The sequence below is a fragment of the Seriola dumerili genome, unplaced genomic scaffold (genome assembly GCF_002260705.1).
Source record: "Seriola dumerili isolate Sdu_G_001 unplaced genomic scaffold, Sdu_1.0 BDQW01000219.1, whole genome shotgun sequence".
In the NCBI taxonomy this organism is placed as follows: domain Eukaryota; kingdom Metazoa; phylum Chordata; class Actinopteri; order Carangiformes; family Carangidae; genus Seriola; species Seriola dumerili.
The window spans coordinates 6,251,474-6,277,273 of NW_019174474.1; the positions used below are offsets into that span (position 1 = coordinate 6,251,474).

Sequence of the window (25,800 nt, forward strand, 5' to 3'; positions counted from 1 at the left end):
TCCGACAGAATATGAAACATTTCTTTAATGATGAAAATCACGCCAGTGTAACAGTTTTTACAAAATCATTTGAACATTTGGGCTTTCGTTCCACCCAGGCTCTACAGAGGCTGATTTCACTAATTGGTTTCCATTCATCCAGAGAGGGGAACTAATCACCAAAATCAGCCTCTGTAGTGTTTGGATGGATTGAAAACATGCTGACTCCTGAATGGGCCTCTATGAGTGAGATCTCCAGTGCTACACGAGTATGATTTAGATTTAAGTGGATGAAAAAGAGTCGTTTTACATGCTGTTCATACTTATTTAATTGCATTGCCACTTGCTTCTGTCCTTAATTTTTACCTTCATTTTTCTTTTCTAGATGCTAGTAGATGTTCATGAGGTACATAGGATTAATTTCTCTCTTTCTCTTTTTTAAATCTACACTTATTTTTTTTCAAATGCTCTCTCTCTCTCTCTCTCTCTATCTATCTATCTATCTATCTATCTATCTATCTATCTATCTATCTATCTAGAGAGTGAGAGACTTTTCTATAAGACCATGATGTTATTACCATTTTATGCCTTGATTATTTGCAATGTTTTATTGTTTTCAAAAGTATATATTAAACATCTAAAATATAATAAATGAACAACTTAAATAGAAAAACACAGGGCTGTCATTTGTTATAATATTTTCCTGTCTACCCTATGTACAGTAATAAAATGCCAGACTCAGTCCTGACTGATGGACATGTCCGTGTTTTTCCTCTTTCCACATAAAGAGACGAAAATAATCCCCTGTTGACCCTGCGTGTGTCCATCTGTTGTTTGACTCCGGACACAGATCAGTTGGACACTGATTGAGGTCCGACTGACACCAGGTCAGCCTGTAATCCCAAAACCTGATTAATTGTCAAAACTGGGCCCTGAAGCAGAGCAATACATTTGGATTTCAAGTAAACAACACATTGAAATATAATCTTTTATCCAGATTTAAAAGATAAACAGATAATTTTTTTTTATTTAGTTACAGTGAAGGCCTTTGCTTTTTTGTGCAGCAGAAAATGTGCACAATGTAAAAATATCCGTTTACATTTCCCTGATAAATAAAATATGAAGGCAATGAACAAAACCTTATTATATATTTTAATAGCGGGCAGGGTCATTCTGTCCATAGAGTTTTGTGGCTGATGAACTTTTTCTTTCCCACACTGATTCAACACACGTCCCTCTGTCTGCTCCTCCTAATTAAAACTTAATGTGGGGTCATTCCAACATTTCTCACATGTTCCTCTCTCACACACACACACACACACATGCACTAATTTATGAATCTAAAAAAATAAAAAGAGTAAAAGGTCCTGCAGACTCTGACTTCCAGACATTTTGGCACTTTTCTATTTTCAAGTCACTTTTAATTTCTCCTTTTGAAGATTGAAAACAAAACGCTAAGAGTGTATAGAAATGTTTAATCTAACAAAATATGTTGTTTCTTTGTCTAATTGATTACTAAAATAAAACACCTACAACAGCGATGATATTTTTATAATTTTTATTTCAAAGGCGTATTATTGACATCGGTAAATTAAAAACAATATGCTTTAATGCATTCATATCAAATCACTGTAACAAATATTTCACTTTACACAAGAAAAAAAATGAATTAAATAATTGAAACATGCATGAAAATAGATATATAATGCTGAGTGTGAAGTAAGTAGGAACATCTAAGGCTTTTTTATTTGCAGTTTAAAAAAAAAAATCTAAAATCTAATCATATAAACATTAATCCAGCCTTTTAAAATACATTATTAACTTGGTATTTCCAAGGATAACAGACATCTTAAGCTATTCATTTCACATTTACACAACATATATTTTGTTTCTACATAGATTTCTTCTTGCAGCGTTTAGCTGACTGATAATCTCTAGAGTTCATGCTCTGGTGAGTCTCAACAATCTGATGACAGCATCTCTCTGAGTTCGGTCCACAATCTCCTCGTGCCAAAGCAGTTTCCTGCAGAGTGCAGAGAGTCTCACAGATCCTGTCCCGTCCTGAGGAGAAATGATGGAGGGAATCATTAGCATGAGAATCAAACTTGGCTCTATAAACTCTTCCACTCTGTGTGGAAACTAATAATATTTCACAGTTTTGGAAAGAAAGAAAGAAAGACAGAAAGAAAGAAAGAAAGAAAAAGTTCCTCTAGCATCACACAGTAAAAGTAAATTAGATTTGTAAAGAACTTAATATTAATTAAAAGCTGTGTTTATAAAGCTTGCAAAGTGCTGAGCAGTCAATAAAAACAGCAAGCACCTGCTATAAAAGAGATTAAAACAAAAACCAAAGGACCACAGGGTAAAAAGACTCACATAACAGTGAGCCTACAGAGATACATTTGAAGAACAACAATATAGAAAGAATGATAAAAACCCAAGCTATTTGGTTATTCCACATGATGAGTATGTTTTGACAACAGTGAATTTGCGGATACGTGTGATTTTTAGGTTTGTACACCAGATTTTGTAGACACTGTTTAAGAAAAACAAACTTCCTTTTCATGGCCTGTAAAAATAGGCCCCTGTGCTCTGCATGTTGTTCTTCTCTCCCATTTTCAGGCTGTATGCATGGAGGGATCTTGAGGCTTTTATCCCCACAGGGAACCAGCCTAAACTCTTTCTCTGTCAATTTTCACCCACTCCCCAATTCAGACAAGCCCTTTCTCCCACCAACCCCACAATGAAGGATTTGTCCTCATTCTCTTTGTCCACCTCTGATATCTTTTTTTTGACTGCTCCCTCTCTGCAGACGGCATGCAGCGTATGCAAATACACACTCTTTTATTCGTGAGACCCCTCCCCTGAATGAATGCAACCTTAAATGAGGCCACACTTTCACACATTTACAGAGGGGGCATGGAAACATGCACATATTACAATCAGTGGATTTGCATGCCCGCTCCGACACGCAGTCACTCAAACATCGAACACTGACCATTTTAAAATGAGAAGGCACAGAAATACACTGATGTCAGAGATCATTTTGTCTGTATGTCTTTGCAGGCCGTGTATCCAAACAGCTTGGTAACAGAAAGGATGAAAACAACAATAGCAGTAGAAGCTTATGTGAGGATACATTTACCATAAGTCTTTATGGGCACAGATACATCAAATACCCCACAGTTAACCATAGAAACGGCTAGTTAATTTCTATTCTCCCTGAGGAAGAAATCCTTTTGTTTGTTCTGTAATTTAATTGAGATTGAAGACAATGTCTGTTTTATGTTTCAGTGCTCTCTATATGATGATTTTAAGGGCTGTGTTTTTTTACAAAAATGCCCTTTATTTCTGATGACTTCTGATTGAAAGGACTCGAGAATTGATTTACAGAATTTGGGGAAGGAGACAAAGCCTTTTGTTTGCAATGCTTGCAAAGAAGTTAAGTTCTTTTCTGACGTCTCACCNTGGGGGGGTGACGTCTGCTGGACAGCTCTGACAGTTCGGCCTTTTCAGTCGTACATTACTGAGTCGACCGGCCTCTTTCCCATAGCAACCCAAACAGAGGTCAAAGGCTATGTACCTCCCCATCCACCCATCCACCCACCACCACCACCACCGCCACGTCCTCCTCTTGTACTCCAGGGTGGCCACAGACTCTCTGAACTCCTTGACCGGTCGCAGACAGAGTGGCTGCACCCATGAACTTGAACTTGACTGAGNGATGATTTTAAGGGCTGTGTTTTTTTACAAAAATGCCCTTTATTTCTGATGACTTCTGATTGAAAGGACTCGAGAATTGATTTACAGAATTTGGGGAAGGAGACAAAGCCTTTTGTTTGCAATGCTTGCAAAGAAGTTAAGTTCTTTTCTGACGTCTCACCTCAGTAATGCCACAATGCACACACAAACACACACACACACAATGATGATGTGTAGGATGAGGCTGAGAAAGGAGACAGAAGCGGTTTAACAGAATGCACTGAGGAAGAGGTGTGGACCGTGTAACTCTAAAGTTCGGATGAATTACAACAGCGTCAGATGAACATAAAGCGCAGCTCTCGCCGCTAACATTCCCAAGCTGGCCCGTGCCATCTGTGAGTATGTGTGAATGGGTTGGAGTTAGTGTGTGTGTGTGTGTGTGTGTTTGGTGGAGGTTGGGGGGACGGGGGGTGGCGGGGGTGGGGGGGTGACGTCTGCTGGACAGCTCTGACAGTTCGGCCTTTTCAGTCGTACATTACTGAGTCGACCGGCCTCTTTCCCATAGCAACCCAAACAGAGGTCAAAGGCTATGTACCTCCCCATCCACCCATCCACCCACCACCACCACCACCGCCACGTCCTCCTCTTGTACTCCAGGGTGGCCACAGACTCTCTGAACTCCTTGACCGGTCGCAGACAGAGTGGCTGCACCCATGAACTTGAACTTGACTGAGTGACGGAGTCGTATATATACAACTGATGCCAGAACAGTGACATAAAGGTTAGAATATAGTCATTTAGACTTTTGGATTTTTTTTTCATGAACATTTCCTCTTTTACTCCCTTTTTCACCCTTCTCACTGAATTCATGTACTATACATTAGAATTAAATAACATGCACAAAAAAAAGAGGTCATACCAAGAATTCCCCCTAATTCTCCTCACCCTAGAACCTCATCTCCTCCTGATATGATTACAAAGGGACACTGTATTAAAGGCTCAGTCACCTAATTCTCCTCTACTTTCATTGGGGCATGCAGGACCCCTACTCAGGGACACCGCAGCCAACAGACGTAATCTGAAAAGCCTGGGATGTAGAAACTTCTCTCCATCTTCCCCTAAGATACTTAACATCGGGCTTTGTGCTAGATTAGTCTCGGCCAAAGTTGCATTAAAGAGCCCCGATGAGCCTCGCTTGACCCACATTGGACCTCATCCAAGACTATGGGCGGCCCGTGAGCTGGGCTTTATATATATCACAGCCGAGCCGTTAAAACATTAATAGTGTCCACACATAGTGAGGAGAATCCAAAGAGGTAACCCAGGAGCTATATGGTATTAACATTTTATCGCTACTATGGCTACGCTGCTGCACCCACACAGAATGGGAAGTGAGCGCCGGCTACTGTCACTTCATCATGTCACACATTATAATTTCCTTGCTCTGAAAATCCCACATAGCAAAAGCAATACATGGTTAATAATGAATAACAGAGGAAAGAGAGAAGAAAGAAAAGGAAAGGTAATCATCTCTATTGTGGCATTTTCTGGAGGGGATATACATTTTTCTGTCAAATTTGAAGTTACGTGTAAGAAGAAGGGACTGAAGTATGATGAATGAATATTTAAGACACTGTGTCTACAGTGTGTGAAGGGAGATTCAGGGACGTTCGCATCCTAAATCCTCGATGACACGGTGTCAAAGCCACTGACCTCACTGTCCAGCCACTCCGCTTTCAGACAGTCTTGATTGAAAACTCTCTTTGTTTCAGAGCAGATTAAAACCAGACTCTTAAGCAGTTTCACCACATATCAAAATCAAGATGCGCTCCCCTTGACAGTGTATTCCAACTCCGCGTCTACTCCCTCTTGCTCATTTAATTACAGAGAATTAAAGATCTCAGTAATCATTAGACGAATAAATATTCTGCGTGCATTTGTGCATGTATGCGTGTCACTCGTTTTTTTTATATCCTCCAAGTATTGGCGAAAGTGATTGCTCTTCCAGCAGGCGTTGTAAGGATGAATCCATTTTCCTGACAAATTTGCTTCAGTCACCGCCTCTTTTTGACCATGCTGCCTCTGCCGACTGCTGCAGCTCTCACACACAGTTGCAAACCGACCCCCCCCCCCTTTACTCTTCTCAAACACACACAGACACGGTCCTCCATGCCCGGCTCCTCGTGGCTGCAAATTGCTTTAGCATGGGCACTGCACAAGCTAACGCAAGCTAACTTCATCAGCAAATGCAGAGGTAACACTGGTGGCTCAAACATGGCTTCCCATGTGCTGCACCTGCCTCTCTTGCCTCCTTTACATACGTGTATACATTTGTCTCTGCTGTCTTTAAACCTTTCTTGATAGGCCAGTCTTTTAGTTTTACTCCCCCCCCCAATTGCTTTTCTGTTTTCTCTAACTCTAACCATGGAGATCTGCAACAGAGATGTAGCATGGAGCAAGCTACAGTATCTCCAAGATTAATTTCTCGCCTTCACCTTGCTTTCTCTCTTCTGTCAAATCTGCCCGAAGCTATGCGCTGTATATCACAGATGAGCAGCACAAATGCAATTATAAAGACAGCTCTGAGTCTTTTATATGAATAAAGAGAGGGAATAATCTTTTGACATGTGGGGCTGCACATGCCTTACATATCTTGTGGAGGCGCACGTACAGTATAAAGCTCATTAATAATCATTATCCGCGAGTTACATCATTCAGCTTGTTAGGCACACCCATCGCCTTAGCTGAGTCATTCGCAGCGATACACCGTGCCACCAACTGTCTTGTGAGATTTTCGTGATGTCTGTCTTTTGATAGAACCTGAGAGTGATACAAATTTGTAGATTGTGTTTGCATGAAGGACGAATTGCATCCAGCTGGTAAACTCAGCAAATATAAAGGAGTACACGGTTGATGACAGGGATTGTGCAAAGGTTTAAATCCGAAATAAAATCAGATTCTCTGTGTAAAAAAAAAAAAAAATCCTTGGTACGTTGAAATAGCATTGCATTACACCTCTGATACAATGCAATGGCTGACTGTGATCTACTATGTGACAGGGTATAGGCCTGAGTGCATGCTTCTATATGCATATCATGAATGCATCTCTAATGCCAGTGAAATCCTTCTCATTTAGCAGAGAAAAAAAAACAGCATCTCCATGCCTTTCAGACATGCAGAGGAGGCTGAATAGACTAATGAACAGTCAGGTGGCACTCCAGGGCCTGGACTACACCCCCCCATCACACACACATATCAAACACACATACACTTGCACACACATTAAAACTCAGCGGCTCGCCCGACCCCGGCGATCCGCACGACAGTCTAATGTCTCAGGCATCTGCTCATGTCTAGTCTGGAGGGTCTTTCCCACCCTGCCCCCCAGCCCAGGCCCGCCGCAGCACCAGCTCCCAGCAATGCTGCGAAAAGCGGGGCTGCTTTCACAGAGTCGGAGGTCGTCTCTGGTGGGTGTGTGCAATTCCCCCAATTGTGGGTGTGTGCTGGGTGGGGGAATGGGGGGCGCGACTAAACAGCTATTGAGCGGGGTGCGGAGTGGGGGGGGGTAGAGTGAGAGAGAGGTGCTGAATGATAATGTGAAAATGCACGGCGCTGTTCATTAACACACAAGCGCTGCAGCTGCACATGTTGGCCCTGGACACACATGCTCACGCATCTCTCTTTTCTGCTTCAGGTTGCTGCCAGAGACACCAGGGGTACAGGGCAGCTCTACGCCATGATAAGACGCATACTGAGGATCTGTGTGTGTGTGTGTGTGTGTGTGAGGTTACAGGGACGGAGCTGGTGAAGATTCAGAGCCTTGATATTTGGTGATCTCTGTCTGCCCACGTCAGAGTTTGGCAGAATATGACATTTTTTACTTTAGTGAAGTCTGACATTTTCTAATCACTCATGCAGCTGGTACCAGCACAGTTACATTGCAGAGGGTTGTAATCAATATTAAATTGCTAAGACCAAATGTCTAAAAAAGATGAGATCCAACATGAAATCAATCTGTGTGCAGTTATGTAGCTTTAACAATTGTAAATTGATTTACTGTGCCAACTCTGAGCCACAGACACACACAAATGCAAAGACGTGTACGTATACAAACATGTGACTGTAGAGTGTATTCCAACATGGACAATGAAACATCAAACGCTGGTGAAAAAATTACTGTAACTTCAAATGTTCTGTTGAACATCATTATGTAAATGTTTCCTAAATGCAAAAAGGGCTAATATTCAGTGCCGATAGTGTTACACATAAGGAACCGCTTTGTAAGCCAAAATATCTTTTGTACACACAGTAATTTAAATCTGAGATCGTATTGGTTCTACTTTTAAAAACAATAATGTTAATCCCCAAATGGGGAATTATCCCAGTTTCCCCCAATCAGCGCCCAACAAAATTCACCTGAGGGGAGCGACATATTAACATCCTTAAGATACTGTACAAAATATCATAATGTGAATTTCACAACAAAAGCAGTTTTGCATGAATTAATCTACAAGGTTTGTCAGGTGGAAACGCAACATACACCACTGCCTGGTGTTCATCAGGGAATAAAGAAGCACCATGACAAGAGAGGATGGCAGGTTTCCCTCAACCAGTGCCAGCTCATTAATTTTGTTTGCGCCCCCCCCCCCCAATCCTCCCACCAACCATCAACTACCCTTCCTCACCCACCAACCCCCCTCACATCACCCCTTAACTGCTAATTAGCAGGAGCAGAAGATAGAGAAAAGGGAGAGGCCATGTGTGACTGGGGAGGAAATGGGAAACTCTTCTTCTTTCCCTCATCCTTCTTCCTTGTTCCCTTCCCCCCCTCCCAAGCGCACACACAGTCAGATACACATACACACACTCCCCCACCTCCTGCCCACCAACGCCATTACAACTGGTGCCCAACAGAAAACCATGATGCAGCTCACCTCGTATGCCAGCCCTGCCATTTTAGGTGTTGCGGCAACATCTCCCAAGATGGCTCCTCTGAGCGCGCCCATACTCCAGGGATCCGGCAGGGTCTTTGTCCGCCTCCTGGCACGGGCAAAGTGTCCCCCGTTGGCAGTACAGATGGCATTAGAGGCTGTGGGGTAAAAAGGGTGAGGGGGAGAGGAAGGAGGAGGAGGTGGCAATTCCGGACTGACCGCGTTTCCCCCTCTCTCTCTCTTCGTTCGCTTTTAATGATGGATCTTTCCTCTTTTCAGGAAAACCTGATTATTCAGTGTTGTTAATCGTAAACCTGTAACGAGAGAGGACAAAAGAGAGAAAACAGGGGAATAAAACATGAAAACTCGCCTTTTGTTATCATTACAGTGTAACACAGCCTTATGGTTGTGGGCTCTTGATTAAACAATTAATTCAGTTGTTAAAAATCAGCCAGTTATCTAAACTTTTAAATCTCTGGCCAGCTTTACTCATTCAAAGAGCATTCCTCTTGTCCTTTCTGTGGGCACGCGAGTGTATTTTTGCTACAATAAAAGCACAAGAAGAGTCATTATAGGTGTAGACAGGTCGAAGCAAGGATGCCCTGGACCATCCCATAAGTAAAGCCTCAAGCACGCCATGTTCACATGCTACCTTTAACATGGAAAGCTCAGGAAAAGACTTGGGCCTCGGCCTTTCACATCCAATATCTCACTGTGAAACTAAGCAATTAGCCTGGTTTTACAGCAAGCTCTATTACGATTGGTAGTTAACAGAGTGAATGAAAACTCATCTCACTTTGGTGCTCTTTAAGCTTTAGTGGCATTCTCTGAGCTGAGCGTATGCAGCGCACAGCGCTGAAGTACCAGTGTGAAAGGTTCAGCTCCTGTCTACAGGATGGCCCTGGCCTTCTCATTGAGGCAAGACACAATGTTTCCCAAAGGCTCCAAGACTCGGTGCAGCTTAAAATACAGACGCCAAGTGTTTTTTTTTTTTTTTTAACCCTGTGTGTGTAGGGTGCTACACCACTCAACTGCATTATTAGCAGTCCTGAAGACTTTAGTGCCTGGACAAAGTGTTCGCTTCCCTTTTCTTTCATCCATAAACAAAGGCTCACAAGTGAAATCTAAATTCTGTTCTCATTTTTTCAATAAATGGAAAATACTCCAAAAGAGAAAGGTAAATGAATTCAACAGTGTGCTGTAAAAAGCAAAAGATAAATCAAGAGTATCTGCTTGAGCGTTGACATGACTGGCAGGGCAACATGCCAGTGTGTCCCAAAGCAGGTAACTCCAGGGATCCTTGAGAGAAATCCTGCCTCACTGTTGTGGCTTACTGGGACACTTTAATAGATCGGAGCCATCGTTAATGTTTTCCACTGCGACAAGTCAAAATGTCTGCTGTGAAAAAGGCAAATTGCAGTCTACCCAATACTACCTCCCTGCCTACATTATTAGATTTTTTTTAAGGCACAATAATAAGAAAATTCTTCTCAGATGATGTTTTTAAATCTAATCGATCTCACACACATTCACGCGGGAGCCCTTGAAATGGAGAAAGTGTGGGAGTTCTTGTTTTGGACAATACTATTTTCTTCCACCCACTGGGCGACCTGTTTAGCATTCAGCACCATGTTGCAGAGGACCTGAATGGACAGCAACCCTAACCACCCAAAAACAGGGCCAGTTACTGACTGTGGACCCTGAAGCACAGCTCATACACCAAATCCTCAAAATAAACTGAAGTGAGATTAAAAGAGCACACAACAAATATATCTGGGTCCATCCAACTCTGTAACTCAGTGATAAATAAGGCTGAGCTTTGCACTTTGTATTTCCTCCATGAAGTAAAAAAAATCAAGATATATTGTTTGAGAGGCGTTTTTATTTTCTTTAAAAAAGACCCCATTATCACATGCCTGCATATCAGGGTAACACGTGATGAATGCAATGAATAGACATTTTTTCTACAAAGAAAAAGCTGCAAACTATTAAAATGCTTACAAATCTGCCATATGCTCAACGTTTGTGCTTATTATAAGAGGAAAAAATCTCTTAAAGCCAAGACAAGCCATTTGGGATTATTTGTGTGCTCTTTTTCTGAACAAACTTTAGGAAAACGATAAAGCAAAACTGTTTTCTTACCTTTTCGAGGTGAAAGTCAAAATCAGAGCCTTGGTGAATTAAAAGCCAGAGGAGTCCTCCCCCCTTTCTCTCTACTGAAGTACAACGTTACGGAAGTCATTTCTACTTTCGGTTATCTAGCTTTATGACAGGTATTTAACACTCATACAGCTAGATAACCAAAGACAAAAACAGACCTCCTCTCACACGCTCCTGCTGGAGCCCGACGTGATGCTGGTGTGATCTGGAAATAAGAGGGGAAGACACATGAGCAGGCCTATAATATTTAAAAACACTATCATATCTTAATTACAGCCAAACAACAGGGGTTTTGAATCAAAGGTGTTACATTTATTACGAGTTAGGCCACCACACATTTTGTCGGTTAAAGAAGCTACAAATAAAACATTCAGCCGTCAGATATTCATGTCATGATATGTAAGGTGTCTGGTTAAAGGCCTACTCAGTGTTGACCCAATTCTACATTAAATTCCTGTAAATATCAGATTACTCTGTAGTTACATTTGAAAGCTCTCATTTAAACATATTATTACTGTCAGAGAAGATAGATATTGTTTTGTATTTACAGGTAAATATATGTGCGGGGGGCCTAGCGTGGATTAGCATCTCTTGCAAGTAACAACCGACTGTATTATAATGAGAAAAATTGATTTTTTTTACACTACATAATTTACAAGGCAGAACATTTGTCTCTATTAGCTCTGGAGAGACTTTAAAAATCTAAAACTTTCAAGTGGCAAATTGTAAGCCACATTGCACGTGCTAAGCTGCATTCAAAAACATCCACCTGCCCATTAGTTCAAACACTTCAGATCATTTGTAGGACGTGCCTGTGTTCTGCAGCGCTATCCCGTTACACTACCCCTCCCTTTTACACTTGTAATTTAGGAGCAATATTAAGACTAAATGCTGCAGACCTGCCGTGTGATTTTATACAATTAAAGATATTTTAATAGTCATAATGAATGACTGATTGTATTTGACAATACTAGAAAAAAAAACTGACATTGTTGTAAAAACATAAAGATACATGCTTAAAGCCTGTCTACACATGTAAGATGGTACAATATCAAGAAGCTAAATTTCCATAACAGCCTATTTTCTGACTGGATGACCATAAAACGTCAGTGTGACCAAAGTAGGGCGGCCTATAAGCATGACCATGAACCTAACACGGCCCTTAGGTTAAGAACTGGCTCTTTGATGCAGCAGGTTAAATGTTGCTCTGAGATCAACAGCTGACTCTTTTCTCTTTTTTTAATCTTTTTAATCAACTAAATCTAAATTGAGCTGGGTTTTAAGATGCTTTAATTTGTTCTTGGCTCTTTAGTGCTCCTGGGGGCAAAGAAACCCTACTTTTAATGAGAGTTGTGATTGGCCTACTTCTTTTAAAACTGGACTATTTCACATCACAAGGATTATCCGCATAGGCTATTACAGAAACCAATTTGTTCATAGTCATAATATTAGGCCGAGGAGCGTGGTTCAATATTCTGCCACTTTATAGAACAAGGGATTTTTGTCTGTTTAGGGACCAAACACCTTTCCCCTCATTTTAAATTAAACGCAAGGGCGTTTCTGTTGGTTAATAATATGCTCCTTCCCTGGTAGTCTGAACATGCACCTTCTGGGTCCCTAAATTCTCTGCATAAGACACATGGACATGGCATGAGAAGAGATTCAAAGCAGGTAAAAATGTAATGCTGTCCGTGCATATCCTGCCAATTACCGGAGGCGTTTCTTACCTGTTTCGGAAACAAAGCAGACTCTGGAGCCAAGTGTCCACAAACTTTAGCTCGAGATGAATTTTCCACATTCATTTTTCTGCGTTTAAATCGGGCCCTTGGAGAGAGTCAGTGCCGCTGCTCTTAGATGAGTCCAGCCTCATCCTCGGTCCTCCAGATTCTGCCTCTCCTCCAGCCTGCGCGCTTCCTCCACTGTCACACAACTCGCTCCCGCACTGACGTCATACCAGGACCAGGGCGGCGTATTGACCAATCACAGAGTCCGCCGGCATCAAAGAACGTCCGCGCTGAGCAGACGTCTCACTCCTAATTATTTTCTTTAGCTTTTCGTCGATTTCTTCACTTTTAGCTACTACTACTACCACCACTACTACCACTACTACTACCACTACTACTACTTTTAACAATAATAATCATAATAATAGTAGTCATGATAATAATAATAAATCAATTTAGTAACTTTTCTGGAAATTTTGATGGATTTTTTTCTTGGACCATTCTCATCTGTCTTTACTTAAACGTTGAGACTGAAAGCTCATCCTTGACCTTGAATGCAGCAGTTGACAAAACAATATCATCTCAACAATTTGCCATCTGATCTTTTCACATGATCTTCGTCCATAGATTAATTAGGCTAATGTTTTTTCATTGTAAACATGTTAATATACTGTATATTTGTCATTTCTTTTAAATACACTTGAACACTAGTCAGGTCAGATTGTGATGTTGTCTCCTATTTCCCAGGAAGGCTGGTTGCATCTGAACTTTATGCTACACCTCTGTTGTTCCTCTGTATCTTAGTTACTGTGCTGCACCAACATTTTCTCAGAACATCATTTCCACATATCTCCTGATTTATAGTAACAAAGGAATAGTCCTTGTGTTTCTCCACTGCAACTGTATGTGGTTAAAGGTCAAACAGTTTGACCTTTTGGCACAACAATCAAAATTGTGTAAAATCCCAAGATTTGCAACACCCAAGGCAGCACAATGGTTCAAACCTACAAAAAGCAACTCTGCTGACTAAAGCCAGCCACAATGGCCTATGTTTGTGTTAGTATTTTTATTTTATCACTGGAGGTTATCACTTCCTTTACCAAATATATACCAGTAGGCTATTGTAAGTTTGCACAAGAAGTGCACAAGTGCACTTCCCGCCCTACTCTGGTCACAGGGTTTCACAGGCTGGAAGAAGGTGTGATCATTCTTCACAAATAAAGGATCTCTGAGGCCTGAGGCGATTGTGGTGAAGTGCTGGCTGTGAGATCAGGAGCCACTGCCAAGAGTTGCATGAGCAGTTTCCTCCAAATCTGTACAGTCAGAAGAAAATGCTTAAATGTGGTAAACTACTCTGGGACCAATGAAAAAACATTAGGGTCATTCCCAAGATTTATCCATGTTCACAGCACATTAAGACAGAATGTGAAGGACACAAGACTGAGATAATGAATATAGGTTAGGCTTCTCATCATCTCTGAACATTTAATTTCAATTAAATGAACATAGCTCTCAGTACTCAGTGATTTAATAATAGATTTATAAAATATATGATAGGAATACTTTTTGAAAAAGCCCAAACTACATTCCAGTTTGCACACAGCCTCCAAATCTGTTTTTAATGAATATTTATTCTTGAAATGAATGGTTTGACCTGTGCACAGACTTAGCAGAAATGTTTCTGGAGGTATTCAAATTATACTGGCTCAACATGGCCAGTGTAAATTATCAAATTTCCCCTAAATTATATTTGGAATCAATCAGAGGAATGAAAAATAGCCTACATTTGATTTGGACTGTGTAAGCTGTGGTTCACAAATTAATATTTCCAAAAATCAGTTTCATATTCATATTCAATTGCATACCACGATTGATAATGCAAAACACTTTAAATTAGTCATCTCCATTTTTAGGCAAACATGATTCCCATTCTTTTGTGTGGTTCATGTTCTTTTGCTCATTTATTCTCCATGTGGTCCATTGAAGCACCGAAAATCTGCCCGCCACAACATGTGGGATTGCTGCAGATCACAACTGTCTACATTTTCATCAAACTTTTAATAGCCATTTGTTTGTTCACATGTGCTGTATCCTGAAATACCGTCAGGATTTTCTCTTGAAACTTTTAGGGGTGCAGTGGAACAATTTCAGTTAAATAGTGGAGACAGGGAGTGCTATTTTGATTTTTGAGCAGCTTTCCCCTTTTCTTCTTTCACTGAGGTCCGTTTTCTTAAAGGGTACTAATACTATAGGACTGCTTTATATGTGTTTTCCCCCATAGGTCATGGAGCTTTTTCGACAAAGAGGTTTGCCACAAAGACGTTTACTGAAACCAAGACAAAGAACATGTACAAATCTAGATTATATGAGTAGTTTAAAAACTATATGCTTTTTACTTCTCCAAATATCTGGTATTCCACCCTCCACAATAATTCACCGAGTAGGAAAAAAATATAAAATGCACTTATCTTTTATTGAAATAATAGCCAGAGTGATCCATGGGCAGCAGCATGAAACAAAGGCATGCACAAGGCACACAGCCATTCAAGTAGATGCAGTTTGTGGAAACTCTGGAGATGAGGCAGCTCTCTGTATCTCTTACTCGCACACACACACACCCACGAACACACACAAGCACAGGAGAGTAGCTGTGTAGTTAGAGGAGGTAATCTTCATAGTATTCCATAGATGATGTCTGGCTAGAAGAGGAGAAATTATAAGTGAGCACATGTTAAATGGACACTGACATGTTAACAGGACAGCTGTAGCCTACATGCTATAAATGCTGCAGTCAGTCACTCACACGCTGCAGGAGGTGCTGTCCTGTAAAAGAGCGGGAGTCTGGAGACTGGCCATCTTGTCCCACTGCCTTGCAGCGTAAGTAACCATAGAGGTTAGCCACTTGGAGGGAAATACTAGCTACCACAAGAGACTGGGGGAGACAGACAGGCAGATGCATTTGAATCAGATATCATGTGATGTATATGCAGAGCATGCACACAAACAGCATGTGTCTCACCAGCCATTTGATCTTCAGGGAGAACAGAGAGGTGAAGAAGAAGAATGTCCAAATGAGAGGGCAGATGATTAGACCCAGCCAAAATATCCTGGCCTCTGCCTCTGTTCCAGTGTTATTGCCCCGGGAGGTCTGCATGCACACCGAAACACACACACAGAACAACCATGTTTAATATCCCCAAAATGCTCATCCACATTCAAAATGGCACACGACAATAACGCTGTCTCACTTTTTTGGCCTCAAACACCCAGAGGCTCCTTCCATCCTCGTCAATCTGATTCCACCACCGCAGCCCCACCAGCAGCCTGCCAGTCACATTCTGAAACAACACAGGACAACTGTGCATGAGAAATAGAAATCAGTCAAGTGAAAGAAAGTGATTAAACAGCATACTGAATTGCATAAGAGGGCAAGAGAGGGGCGAGGCATAGGAAAGTAAGGGGAATTAGTAGCTGACATGGTTCACCTCTCACCTTGACCGACCAAAAATCAAAAGAAAGCAGAGTGATGATCAGGACAAAACATGATGCAAAGTTCTTGCTGATCCAGTCACAGAGCAAATAGGCCACAATGGCAACCACTCTGAAGAACAGGTGGAAAAAGGAGGCGAGGGGGTGTCTGCAATCAAATCATATGTTAGGAATGATGAATGAAGAGCCTAAAAATGCCAATGAAGCAGCAGTCAGAGACATCTTGTACAGCAAATCTACCCTTCACAACACCACACACTTCACAAGGACACTTAATTATGATGTAGGCACACATGAAATCACATTTCATATAACAGGAAAAAACAGCCATCTCATAAGAGAGAATAACCATTTAAGTTGCTGAGATTTGTTTAAATGAAATTATTCATAAAAAGATGTAAATAATCCCCCAACTGACCGATATCTTTATTGATATTATCTTAATAAGAAAAAGACTGACTGCACAAGACAAATGAGTGTATATGATAATCACTATCTCCTGCAGTGCACCTTATAACTGCGCTTCTCCGCGCCCTCTCCTGCTCGTCAGCAGCAAAGTCCAGCTCAACATCCTCCGTGTCATCCGCCATCGTCTGACAAGAATCAAAGACGAAACACAACACAGGAAAAATCATCACTCACCATTTTAGCTAATACAGCACATGCAAACACAATACATTTAGAGGCAGACAAAACATAAAATCTCCATTTGTTTCATGACTGTGGATGTGTAGAGCTAAGCGAAGTACCATTTGGGGGAAAGCGTTGCTGTACTGTAGGGCTGGAGCCAGGTGTTGCAGTGAAATAAGACCGACACCGACACTGACACTTGACACTGCCTCTGCCTCCTCAGTCACTGCTTTCACATCCACATCTGTATAAATTTCTCCGTGAGAAAGATGTTTCTCTTTATGCACCACTACAGCACAGCCCCTTGTCGCACAGCAGTAGAGTCTGTCTAACGTCGAAACCGGATCTGCATTTTGCTGAGGGAAACAATCTCGTCACTGGAGTCATAAACAGAGGATATCAAAAGAAGCGACCGCGGCAGGACTCGAACCTGCAATCTTCTGATCCGAAGTCAGACGCCTTATCCATTAGGCCACGCGGCCCACGATGTATCATATAGGGGATGCAATATCCTCTTTATATTGTATGACGATGATTTATCAATTTGTGGGATACTATTGTGCGTTGTGGTTAATCCACAATTGACCATGGTGCAAAACGGTAATTTGACCACCGTGGTATAAATCAAATCATTTGTTTGCATGCTAACAAAAGGTGCAGTCATCCGGACCGCTAGGGGACGCTGGCGCTTCGTCTTGCTTTGCTCTTACAAGGCTGTGGGTTGACATGCTGAAGTAGCAACCTCATTTTCAGCGGAGCGGTTTTTAAGCAGAAATTGGTTGACTACTTTAACGTTAAACCTGATAACACAGACCAGGTGAGGTGCCTTTCCTTTTGGTTTCAGCGACCGTCTGACTAAGAAACGTACAAATTACACGGCTTGGTGTTTTGTTAAGTTGCTCACAAGTTAGCAACAGTCCCCCCCGGGCAAGCGTGTTACTGTTGGTAAACATCATGATAAACGTACATTAGAAGGATGGCGGTGTATTAATTAGAACAAGTAATGTAGCTAACTACGTTTCCACACGAGAAACTCACAGTTAGTTAAGCTAGTGTTAACTCCAGCACTCGTTTTCAGTCGTTACTAATGTTAATTGTTAAAGCTGGTTGACAACTTCTTGAGTAAACCATCACGTTCTTAACCGTTCTTCATTGTCCTCAATACTGTGAGCAAACTGTATAACAGTATATAATGTAAAGTAAGTAGGAATGTGTGATGAAGTCAAATAAAGGCATTCATTTAGCTGCATAGCTTTCCTTGTGCTTACCAAAAAATAAGGCCACACAATCTCTCATATATCATTTAATGAGACCAGGATAATTTAAGACAATTTTAAAAGCTAAATTACACATTATAAGTGCAAAGATTATTTTTCTGGCCTTAACCTAGCTAGACATGGCAGTATCTAATATCAGTTTGCGCCTCTTATTACATTACATGAGAGGCATAACCTGGGCCCAACTAAGATGTATTACGTCACAATGCTGATGCTGTATCTATGTCTTCCAGCTCTAGTGTGAAGTCCTCATGAGGTGATGCTGCATGTGTTGCGCTGTCCTCTGCAGAGGTCTCTCATCTCTCTACAATGGACGTGTCTACGCTCCCCGTTCTCCACCAAGCCTCACTCCGTTCAGGGCGAGGACTCCACAGAGACCCGCCTGAACCCCCTGAACATTCAGATGCTGTCGAAGAACCTCCATAAGCAGATCTTTCGAGGGCTACAACCAGAATACAGAGAGGAAGATGTGGAGCGCAGCATTGAGCATTTGCAGAAACACCAGCTATGGGGGAAGGAAACTTCACTGTTGCCCGATGTAGAGCTGAAGCTTCCCCAAATGTATGGCAAAAATATTGATGAGCACTTCCGTGTCTTGGCTGAGAATCAGAGTCTTCCCTACCTTGACGCTGCCACCAAGCTGCATCTGGCCGAGCTCCCTCCCATGCCCCAGAAATGGAGCTGGGAGGTTGGCTGGACACGCTATGAACCCAATGGGGAGAGTCAGAAGGTGGATTTTCCAGATGAGTCAGCACTGGTATTTGATGTGGAGGTGTGCATGACAGAGGGACAGTGTCCCACGCTGGCTGTTGCTGTGTCTCCTACTAACTGGTGAGGATGAAGAAGAATTGTAATGATTGTGTAAAGTGGAGAAATATTGACATTTAATTATTTATTGGAAATACTGATTAGCTTCATTGTGGTGTTGAGTTATGGGTCTAGTTGTTTTTGATTAACAGGCAGAGGGTGGATTTCCATCATCACACTAATGCCAACAAAATTTGCAAAAAACGTGATATATGAAAATTTGACGTGAATGTAAATGGGCAGCAGGTCGATCTTTTTCCCAGTGTCTCTATCTCTCCCTGGGTATTCATGCTAGGTATTCCTGGTGCAGTAAGCGTTTGATTGAAGAGCGGTACTCCTGGTCAAACCAGTTGACCCTTGCTGACCTCATCCCACTTGAGACACCTATGAACTCTGCCTACCCTCCTAAGGGCAAGTGGAAGAACAAGCTCATAGTGGGCCATAATGTCAGTTTTGACAGATCGTACATTAAAGAGCAATACTTATTAAAGGTAGGTATTCAGAGCATGGTGATTTTTTTTCAACATATCTTTCTTTATATTGGAACTTTGTTGTATGATTCACTTGAATAAATGTGCCAGGTACTATGTTGCTTTAATGAGGCAAAAGTTCATGTATTGCACACCAAAGAAAATAATGTGTTCTTTTCCTAAAGGGTTCAAAGGTGCGCTTCATGGACACCATGAGCCTTCACATGTCCATCTCAGGACTGACTGGGTTCCAGCGCACACTGTGGATGGCCAGTAAGCTGGGCAAGAGGAGGGGTCTTCAGGAGGTCAAGGAACACATTAAGAAAGCTGGACAGAAAAGGGAGGGCCCAATGGTTTGTGTCTTTGTCTCACAGGCTTTATGAGTGGTAGTGTCGCAGTTTTGACATCGGCAAAACTCAATGTTTCCTGATGTTTTGTTGCACAGATCGGCTCCTGGGACTGGACGAACATCAGCAGCATTAATAACCTTGCTGATGTCCATGCACTGTATGTGGGAGGCCCGCCCCTGCAGAAAGAGGCCAGAGAGACCTTTGTGAAGGGCAGCATGATGGATGTCAGGAACAACTTCCAGGTCAGAGGTTCACGACAAATTGTGCCAGATTGTCAGTAATCATAAGCCCAATTTATGCATATTAAAAGGTTCTCTAAATCACTTGCATTCATCATCACCGTCACCATCAAGTACAGGTTGGCAAATAATTTTGCCTTTGCTGACCTCTACAGGAGTTAATGCAGTATTGCGCCATGGATGTTCAGGCCACCCATCAAGTCTTCACAGAACAGTTGCCCCTCTTCCTGGAGAGGTCAGTCAATCCCAACCCATTAGTTAGTTTCCCCTCAACTCGTACATTTGTTGTTTCATGTGTAGCCAATAGTCATTATTCAACACACAATGATTATTTGTTCACAATGTTGCTCATCTTGACTGTCTTTTATAAGGTGTCCTCATCCAGTGACGTTTGCCGGGATGCTGGAGATGGGTGTGAGCTACCTTCCCGTCAACCAAAACTGGGATCGATACCTGGAAGATTCTCAGGACATTTACGAAGAGCTCCAGAGAGAGCTGAAGAAGTCTCTGATGACTCTAGCAGACGATGCCTGCCAGTTGCTGCAGGATGACAGGTGAAAAGAGCACCTATTAAACACCTTGTGTCAGAGTGTAATTTTGGCCATAATTGTGTGATAAGGTAAAAAGGATGGTAGATTTTTGTGTGAACTGTAAGTCTATAAATCCAAAAGATGGATGTTTTAAGGTGCTTTGTATAAAAACATCTACATAACAGCTTATGTTTAAAATTTTACGTAAGATACAAAGAAGACCCCTGGCTTTGGGATCTTGAGTGGGATGTGCAGGAATTCAAGCAGAAGAAAGTAGCTGCCAGCAAGAAGAAACTATTGAAAAAAGCAGCTGAAGCACAAGTTGCTACTCCTCTTCCAGACTGGGAAGAAGGTAAAAGCTCAGATACTGGGCCACATTTATAAAGCCAATGTTACATCTCTCTTAACAGCAATGCCAAAAGGTGTAAAAAAAAAAAAAACAAACAAAAAAACAGATGAGTGGATTCAGTTGAGTCGTTGTGATATTAGATCCAGGTCCACCATCCGAAGAGGAGATGGCAGGCTCTTGCCCCAGCAGGCTGGCTGTGGAGAAGCTGAAGGAAACGGTGAATAGACTTCCTAAAAGAAGGCAACATCTACCTGGACATCCGGCGTAAGAGCACTCCCACACACCACAGAGCCATCCCGTGTTTAATACAGTATGTTTCAATTTCCACTTCCATTTGCTACTGACAGTGGAAGTCAGTCCATCTCCCCCTTACTGTGTCATCAGGTGGTATCGTAAGCTGTGTGAGAAGATGTCTGAGGAGGACAGCTGGTCACCTGGAGCCAGTCTGATCAGTCTACAGATGAGACTGACGCCTAAGCTGATGGGTCTGACGTGGGATGGTTTCCCCCTGCATTACACAGAGAAACATGGATGGGGCTATCTGGTACCTGGACGCAGGGATAACCTGATTTCTCAGGAGGAAAGCACTGGGCCTGTGTGCCCACACAGGTAGTTGATGCACTGCTCTTGATGTAAAAGCATGGTTGGGTGTTTCTCATCAAGACATGAGCTTATCAGGGTAATAATAGATGGCTGGATATTTCTGTGAATTATTAAACCTCAGAGTAAAAGAAGGATGTGTGTATTAAATCCTTCCTGTGTTCCACAGAGCTATTGAGAGTGTTTACAGAGAGTACTGCGAGCAGAACAGCAAAGAGCAGCCTGAGTACCTGGACTTCAACCCTTCAGATGACCTCATGTTGACAGACAGTGCAGTGTGGGCAAAGGTGCATGCGCTCATCAAATGTTAGAGACTAGTGCAAACGGCAGGACATTGCCAACTCCTGCATTAACTCCTCTAGAGATGCATTATTCCTGCATTAGCTAGTAGCTAACATGCAGCAGCATGACTTTACATGGTGCAACTCATCAAATTGTGCTTTTTAAAAAAAATTGTTTAAGTTTTTGGCTCAAATGTTGAAATCCACTGAAATTTGCTTCACCTGGACCTGGTGTCGGCACTACGTCCGATCATTGATCAGGCCCACATGCTCAGGAATGATCATGACAGAGTTTTGTTTCTCTCATCTCCAGGTGGAGGAGTTAAGTTCCTTTGAAAGTTTGACAGAGCAAAATGGAGTCAGAATGATGAAAAATGGGCAGAGGACAAAAAGCACGGTGAGTTTATTGGTCTTTGTTATGTGCAGATGCTTTATGCCTTTGTTTCTATATCATAAACATTTTAAACAGTCCTGGACAATACTGTTAAATTTCTTTATAGCAACTCCTTTTTATATCCTTGTTAATATGGAACTCCAGGTTCTTGTCTAACACACTGTGTGTTGTTTATTCAACATGCGTTCTTTTTGTTTCACTGTGATTCAGTGTATGACATACTTTGTATTCTGTATCAACAACAGTCCCAAGACCCAAATTATATCCCAGAGAGTCAGTGTCATTACCACCATGGAAACGGGCCCTACAATGATGTGGATGTCCCAGGGTGCTGGTTTTTCAAATTACCTCACAAGGTAAAGTGAAGTTTCAGTGTTTATCTAGAGTGAATGCTGAATAACTAGCATCGGCACAATGTCACTCCAATGTGCTACTTTCATCATTTCACTGAATATTTGTGTTTCAGGATGGTAATCACAACAACGTTGGCAGTCCTTTTTCAAAGGACTTTCTGGCCAAGATGGAGGATGGCACTCTTAGGGCAGGGCGGGATGGAACCAATGCTACACGAGCTCTGGAGATCAACAAAATGATGTCCTTCTGGAGGAATGCCCATAAACGTATAAGGTACCTGTCAGTTTCAACCATAAAGTTACTCATCTTTTTGGGTGATACCAGGTCAGCTTTGTTAAAGGTAAAGATGGTGAATACATGAATTTATTGTGTCCCCTCACAGCTCTCAGATGGTGCTGTGGCTGCGAAAGGGAGAGCTTCCTCGTATTGTCAACAGGTTTGTCTGGTATATCAATTGCTATCCGTCATATAGTGGGGAAAAGCCATAGTTGGATAATATATAACTTCCTCTCTCCCAAAGACACAAAAAGTTTAATGAGGAGGGTCAGTATGGTGCCATATTACCTCAGGTCATCACCGCTGGAACGGTAACACGTAGGGCTGTCGAGCCAACGTGGCTGACTGCCAGTAATGCACGGGTAAGAGGCAGAGTTGACAAAGAAAAACTGCACATCACATCACTGAATTGTATTTATCAGTCAGTAGAGGAATTTTGTTTATATGGACTGTATTTTGTGTCTACAGCGGGACCGGGTTGGCAGTGAGCTGAAGGCCATGGTGCAGGTACCACCTGGGTACCACCTGGTCGGAGCAGATGTAGACTCTCAGGAGTTGTGGATTGCCGCTGTGCTTGGAGAGGCTCACTTTGCTGGCATGCACGGTGAGATTTGTCCTTTTCAAAATCTTGTTTAGTTCTTACCTTACTTAAAACACCATACTATTAAAGTTGTACAAGGCAATACATTTTTCTTAGTCTGGAGAAACAGCATCTGATGTTAGCCGTGCTGATCTTATGTCCCTGCCGGGGTTCAGGCTCCACAGCATTTGGCTGGATGACCCTTCAGGGAAAGAAGAGTCAGGGCACTGACCTGCACAGCCGCACTGCTGATGCTGTGGGTATCAGCAGAGAGCACGCAAAGGTGTTCAACTATGGACGCATCTATGGTGCGGGACAGCCCTTTGCCGAGAGACTGCTGATGCAGTTCAACCATCGCCTCAGTCAGACAGAAGCTGCCAGTAAGGCCAGGCAGATGTATGCCTTAACAAAGGGTATCCGCAGGTATACTCAACAATTGAATAGTTGTGTGTTCAAGTAAAAATTTTATTTCTGCTTAGCTTTGTTTAGTTGTTTGTGTAAATGTGACGAGGTGGAGCCCTAGTGCTGCATGCTTGTGTTTATATTTTTTTGTCAGATACAATCTGTCAGAGGAGGGTGAGTGGCTGGTCGATGAACTGGGCATTGAGGTGGAGAGGGAGGATAATGGAAGTATCTCCCTGCAGGAGTTGCGGAGGATCTCTAAACTGGCCTCAAAGTGGTGAGGGAGCAAGCAAAATGTCACATAAACACAACAACTTGTCAGAAACCATAACATAATTTCCTCTCATTTTCTCTGTTCCTTGATTTTCTCCCCTCTCTGTTCCTCATACCCCTCAGCTATCAGCGGAAGAGGTGGGATATCCTCGGCAAACGTCTGTGGGCTGGAGGTACTGAATCGGACATGTTCAATAAGCTGGAAAGTATAGCTCATTCAGCCGAGCCAGCCACGCCTGTTCTTGGCTGCAGGATTAGCAGAGCCCTGGAGCCCAAGGCAGTTAAGGACGAGGTGAGACAGACCAACTGTAAACATAAATCCAACCAATGTGCTTGTATTCAAATAGCATGAGCAGCCAACCTCAAGGGCCTTGTAACATAGAGACTAAAGCTTTTATTATACTGCATGCATCTGTTTGTGTACTGCTGTGTAGAGCTTTCAGAAATATGAGATGTATTGTTGCTGGAAAAAAATGTGGCTCTGCATTACATAATAATCCCATGCCTTCAAGATGGAACATACGTGTTCAACGTGCTATATCTCTCTCTTTCGTCAGTTTATCACCAGCAGAGTGAACTGGGTGGTCCAGAGCTCAGCAGTGGACTACCTTCATCTGATACTGGTGGCCATGAAGTGGCTGTTTGAGGAGCACCAGATTGATGGCCGGTTCTGCATCAGCATCCACGACGAGGTGCGGTACCTCGTCCGCAGTGAAGACCGTTACCGAGCAGCTCTGGCACTTCAGATCACAAACCTGCTTACGAGGTCTGCTCACGGTTCAGTCTTTGTACTTCCTTGTCAAAAATATCCAATGAGGAATTGGCAATAAACTTGACAGCTTTTCTGATTGCACGCTTTTGTCTCGGGCAGGAGTGCGTTCGCACATGCGTTAGGCATGCAGGACCTTCCCCAGTCAGTAGCTTTCTTCAGTGCAGTCGACATTGACCAGTGTCTGAGGAAGGAGGTCACCATGGACTGTGTGACCCCCTCTAACCCCACAGGCCTGGAGCGAAGATACGGCCTACTGCCTGGTGAGTTCTGCTCTGACACCATCATCAGCCTTTATCTTGGCTTATGTTTTTTCTCTACTCTGAGGCACAGTATATGCATTCAACAAATATTTAATATACAGGAGGGGAAATAAAAGATCTCTTAAGTCCTGTAGATATTAGGTTTAAAAAATTTGTTAAAACCCCAAGTATATTCACATCACAGTCCAAAATCAAAAGCCTAAGCAGCCATTTTATATTTAATATAACAACTTTTCAGTTTATTTGCACTGCATTATACAGCCACATTTGATCTGTCCAGAAAAGCATAAGAAGTACTGAAATAACCTCCAATTAGTTATTAATTCAAGGGAACAAATTACAAATCTGTGCAACAAACCAACATTTTTACCCGATACCTGCAATGCTTGGTAAAATTCCATGCAAAATACAATAAAAACAAAGAGACTATAAAACAGAGTAAGGAAGAGAAATAATATTTATTTTAAAACTAAACAGCAATTGACAAATCTAGTCTGAAATCTCTTTAGGATGCATTTATGTGTATGGGAAATCATAGATCTTCCGTTCGTGTAACCATTGACAAAATAGAGCTATCTCAAGCATCATGTAGTTACAACATTAATATATAATATATCATAATGATATAATATATCATTAATATAAGAACTAATTGTTACATTGACATGTATCTTAACAACGGAGTACCTCATTCATCCTGACAAAATAGGGGCAGGAAGTCAAATTGGTCCTTGACAAATCTTCCAACAATGTGAAACAGAAATTACAGTTTGTTTAAAAATACATATACAAAATACATATTTCTTTTGAATAAAGTGAAAGAGGAAGGAACACAACCAGACTTTTAAACAATGTGTGCAAACTCTCCACAGGTGAAGCCTTGGACATCTACGAAATCATCAATGTTACTAAAGGCTCTCTGAACAAATAAAGGTAGCGCTTTTTGGACACCATGCTGTTGTTATTCAGAA

At 42.0% G+C, this 25,800-nt stretch overlaps 2 protein-coding genes, 1 long non-coding RNA gene and 1 other non-coding gene across 5 annotated transcripts; 1 reads left to right on the forward strand and 3 right to left on the reverse strand.

Moving 5' to 3' along the window:
- Positions 1–1,701: 1,701 nt before the first annotated feature.
- Positions 1,702–12,641, reverse strand: LOC111228374. Its single transcript, XR_002665374.1, has 4 exons — positions 12,500–12,641; positions 10,755–10,977; positions 8,616–8,926; positions 1,702–2,040 (listed from the first exon to the last, which is right to left on the reverse strand). It is a non-coding gene; the product is annotated as an uncharacterized LOC111228374 (long non-coding RNA).
- Positions 8,641–25,790, forward strand: polg (DNA polymerase gamma, catalytic subunit). Of its 2 annotated transcripts, XM_022754200.1 has the most exons (24): positions 8,641–8,777; positions 16,931–16,937; positions 18,236–18,723; positions 18,995–19,190; positions 19,355–19,522; positions 19,615–19,761; positions 19,914–19,993; positions 20,130–20,312; positions 20,498–20,640; positions 20,778–20,901; positions 21,022–21,246; positions 21,407–21,524; positions 21,832–21,915; positions 22,158–22,268; positions 22,379–22,539; positions 22,649–22,702; positions 22,787–22,904; positions 23,011–23,146; positions 23,299–23,545; positions 23,679–23,801; positions 23,921–24,089; positions 24,355–24,563; positions 24,669–24,829; positions 25,702–25,790. In XM_022754200.1, exons 1-24 carry the CDS (start codon positions 8,665–8,667, stop codon positions 25,758–25,760), a joined length of 3,624 nt encoding a protein of 1,207 aa, XP_022609921.1. In that variant the 5' UTR covers positions 8,641–8,664; the 3' UTR covers positions 25,761–25,790. The 2 variants fall into 2 exon arrangements, with proteins under 2 accessions (XP_022609921.1, XP_022609920.1); XM_022754199.1 differs by lacking the exons at positions 8,641–8,777; positions 16,931–16,937 and adding an exon at positions 17,360–17,432 and having other exon boundaries at positions 18,126–18,723.
- LOC111228373 (Golgi apparatus membrane protein TVP23 homolog A-like) lies at positions 14,989–16,919 on the reverse strand. Its single transcript, XM_022754201.1, has 7 exons — positions 16,735–16,919; positions 16,496–16,578; positions 15,989–16,133; positions 15,745–15,834; positions 15,516–15,644; positions 15,300–15,428; positions 14,989–15,195 (listed from the first exon to the last, which is right to left on the reverse strand). The coding sequence occupies exons 1-7, from the start codon at positions 16,735–16,737 to the stop codon at positions 15,169–15,171; spliced, it is 606 nt and encodes a 201-aa protein (XP_022609922.1). The 5' UTR covers positions 16,738–16,919; the 3' UTR covers positions 14,989–15,168.
- On the reverse strand, positions 17,025–17,097 carry trnar-ucg. The gene has a single exon. It is a non-coding gene; the product is annotated as a tRNA-Arg (tRNA).
- Positions 25,791–25,800: the final 10 nt, after the last annotated feature.

Bases quoted from the DNA above. Each gene is read 5' to 3' on its own strand.
- LOC111228373 (XM_022754201.1), bottom strand. The intron at 15,429-15,515 runs GTGAGACACATG...TGTCTCCCCCAG, and splicing joins CCCTGAAGATCAAATGGCTG to TCTCTTGTGGTAGCTAGTAT. The intron at 15,196-15,299 runs GTGAGTGACTGA...CTCCTCTTCTAG, and splicing joins GACAGCACCTCCTGCAGCGT to CCAGACATCATCTATGGAAT.
- polg (XM_022754200.1), top strand. From the start codon at position 8,665: ATGGCTCCTCTGAGCGCGCCCATACTCCAGGGATCCGGCAGGGTCTTT. The intron at 19,994-20,129 runs GTCAGTCAATCC...GTCTTTTATAAG, and splicing joins TTGCCCCTCTTCCTGGAGAG to GTGTCCTCATCCAGTGACGT. The intron at 23,147-23,298 runs GTGAGATTTGTC...GCCGGGGTTCAG, and splicing joins TCACTTTGCTGGCATGCACG to GCTCCACAGCATTTGGCTGG.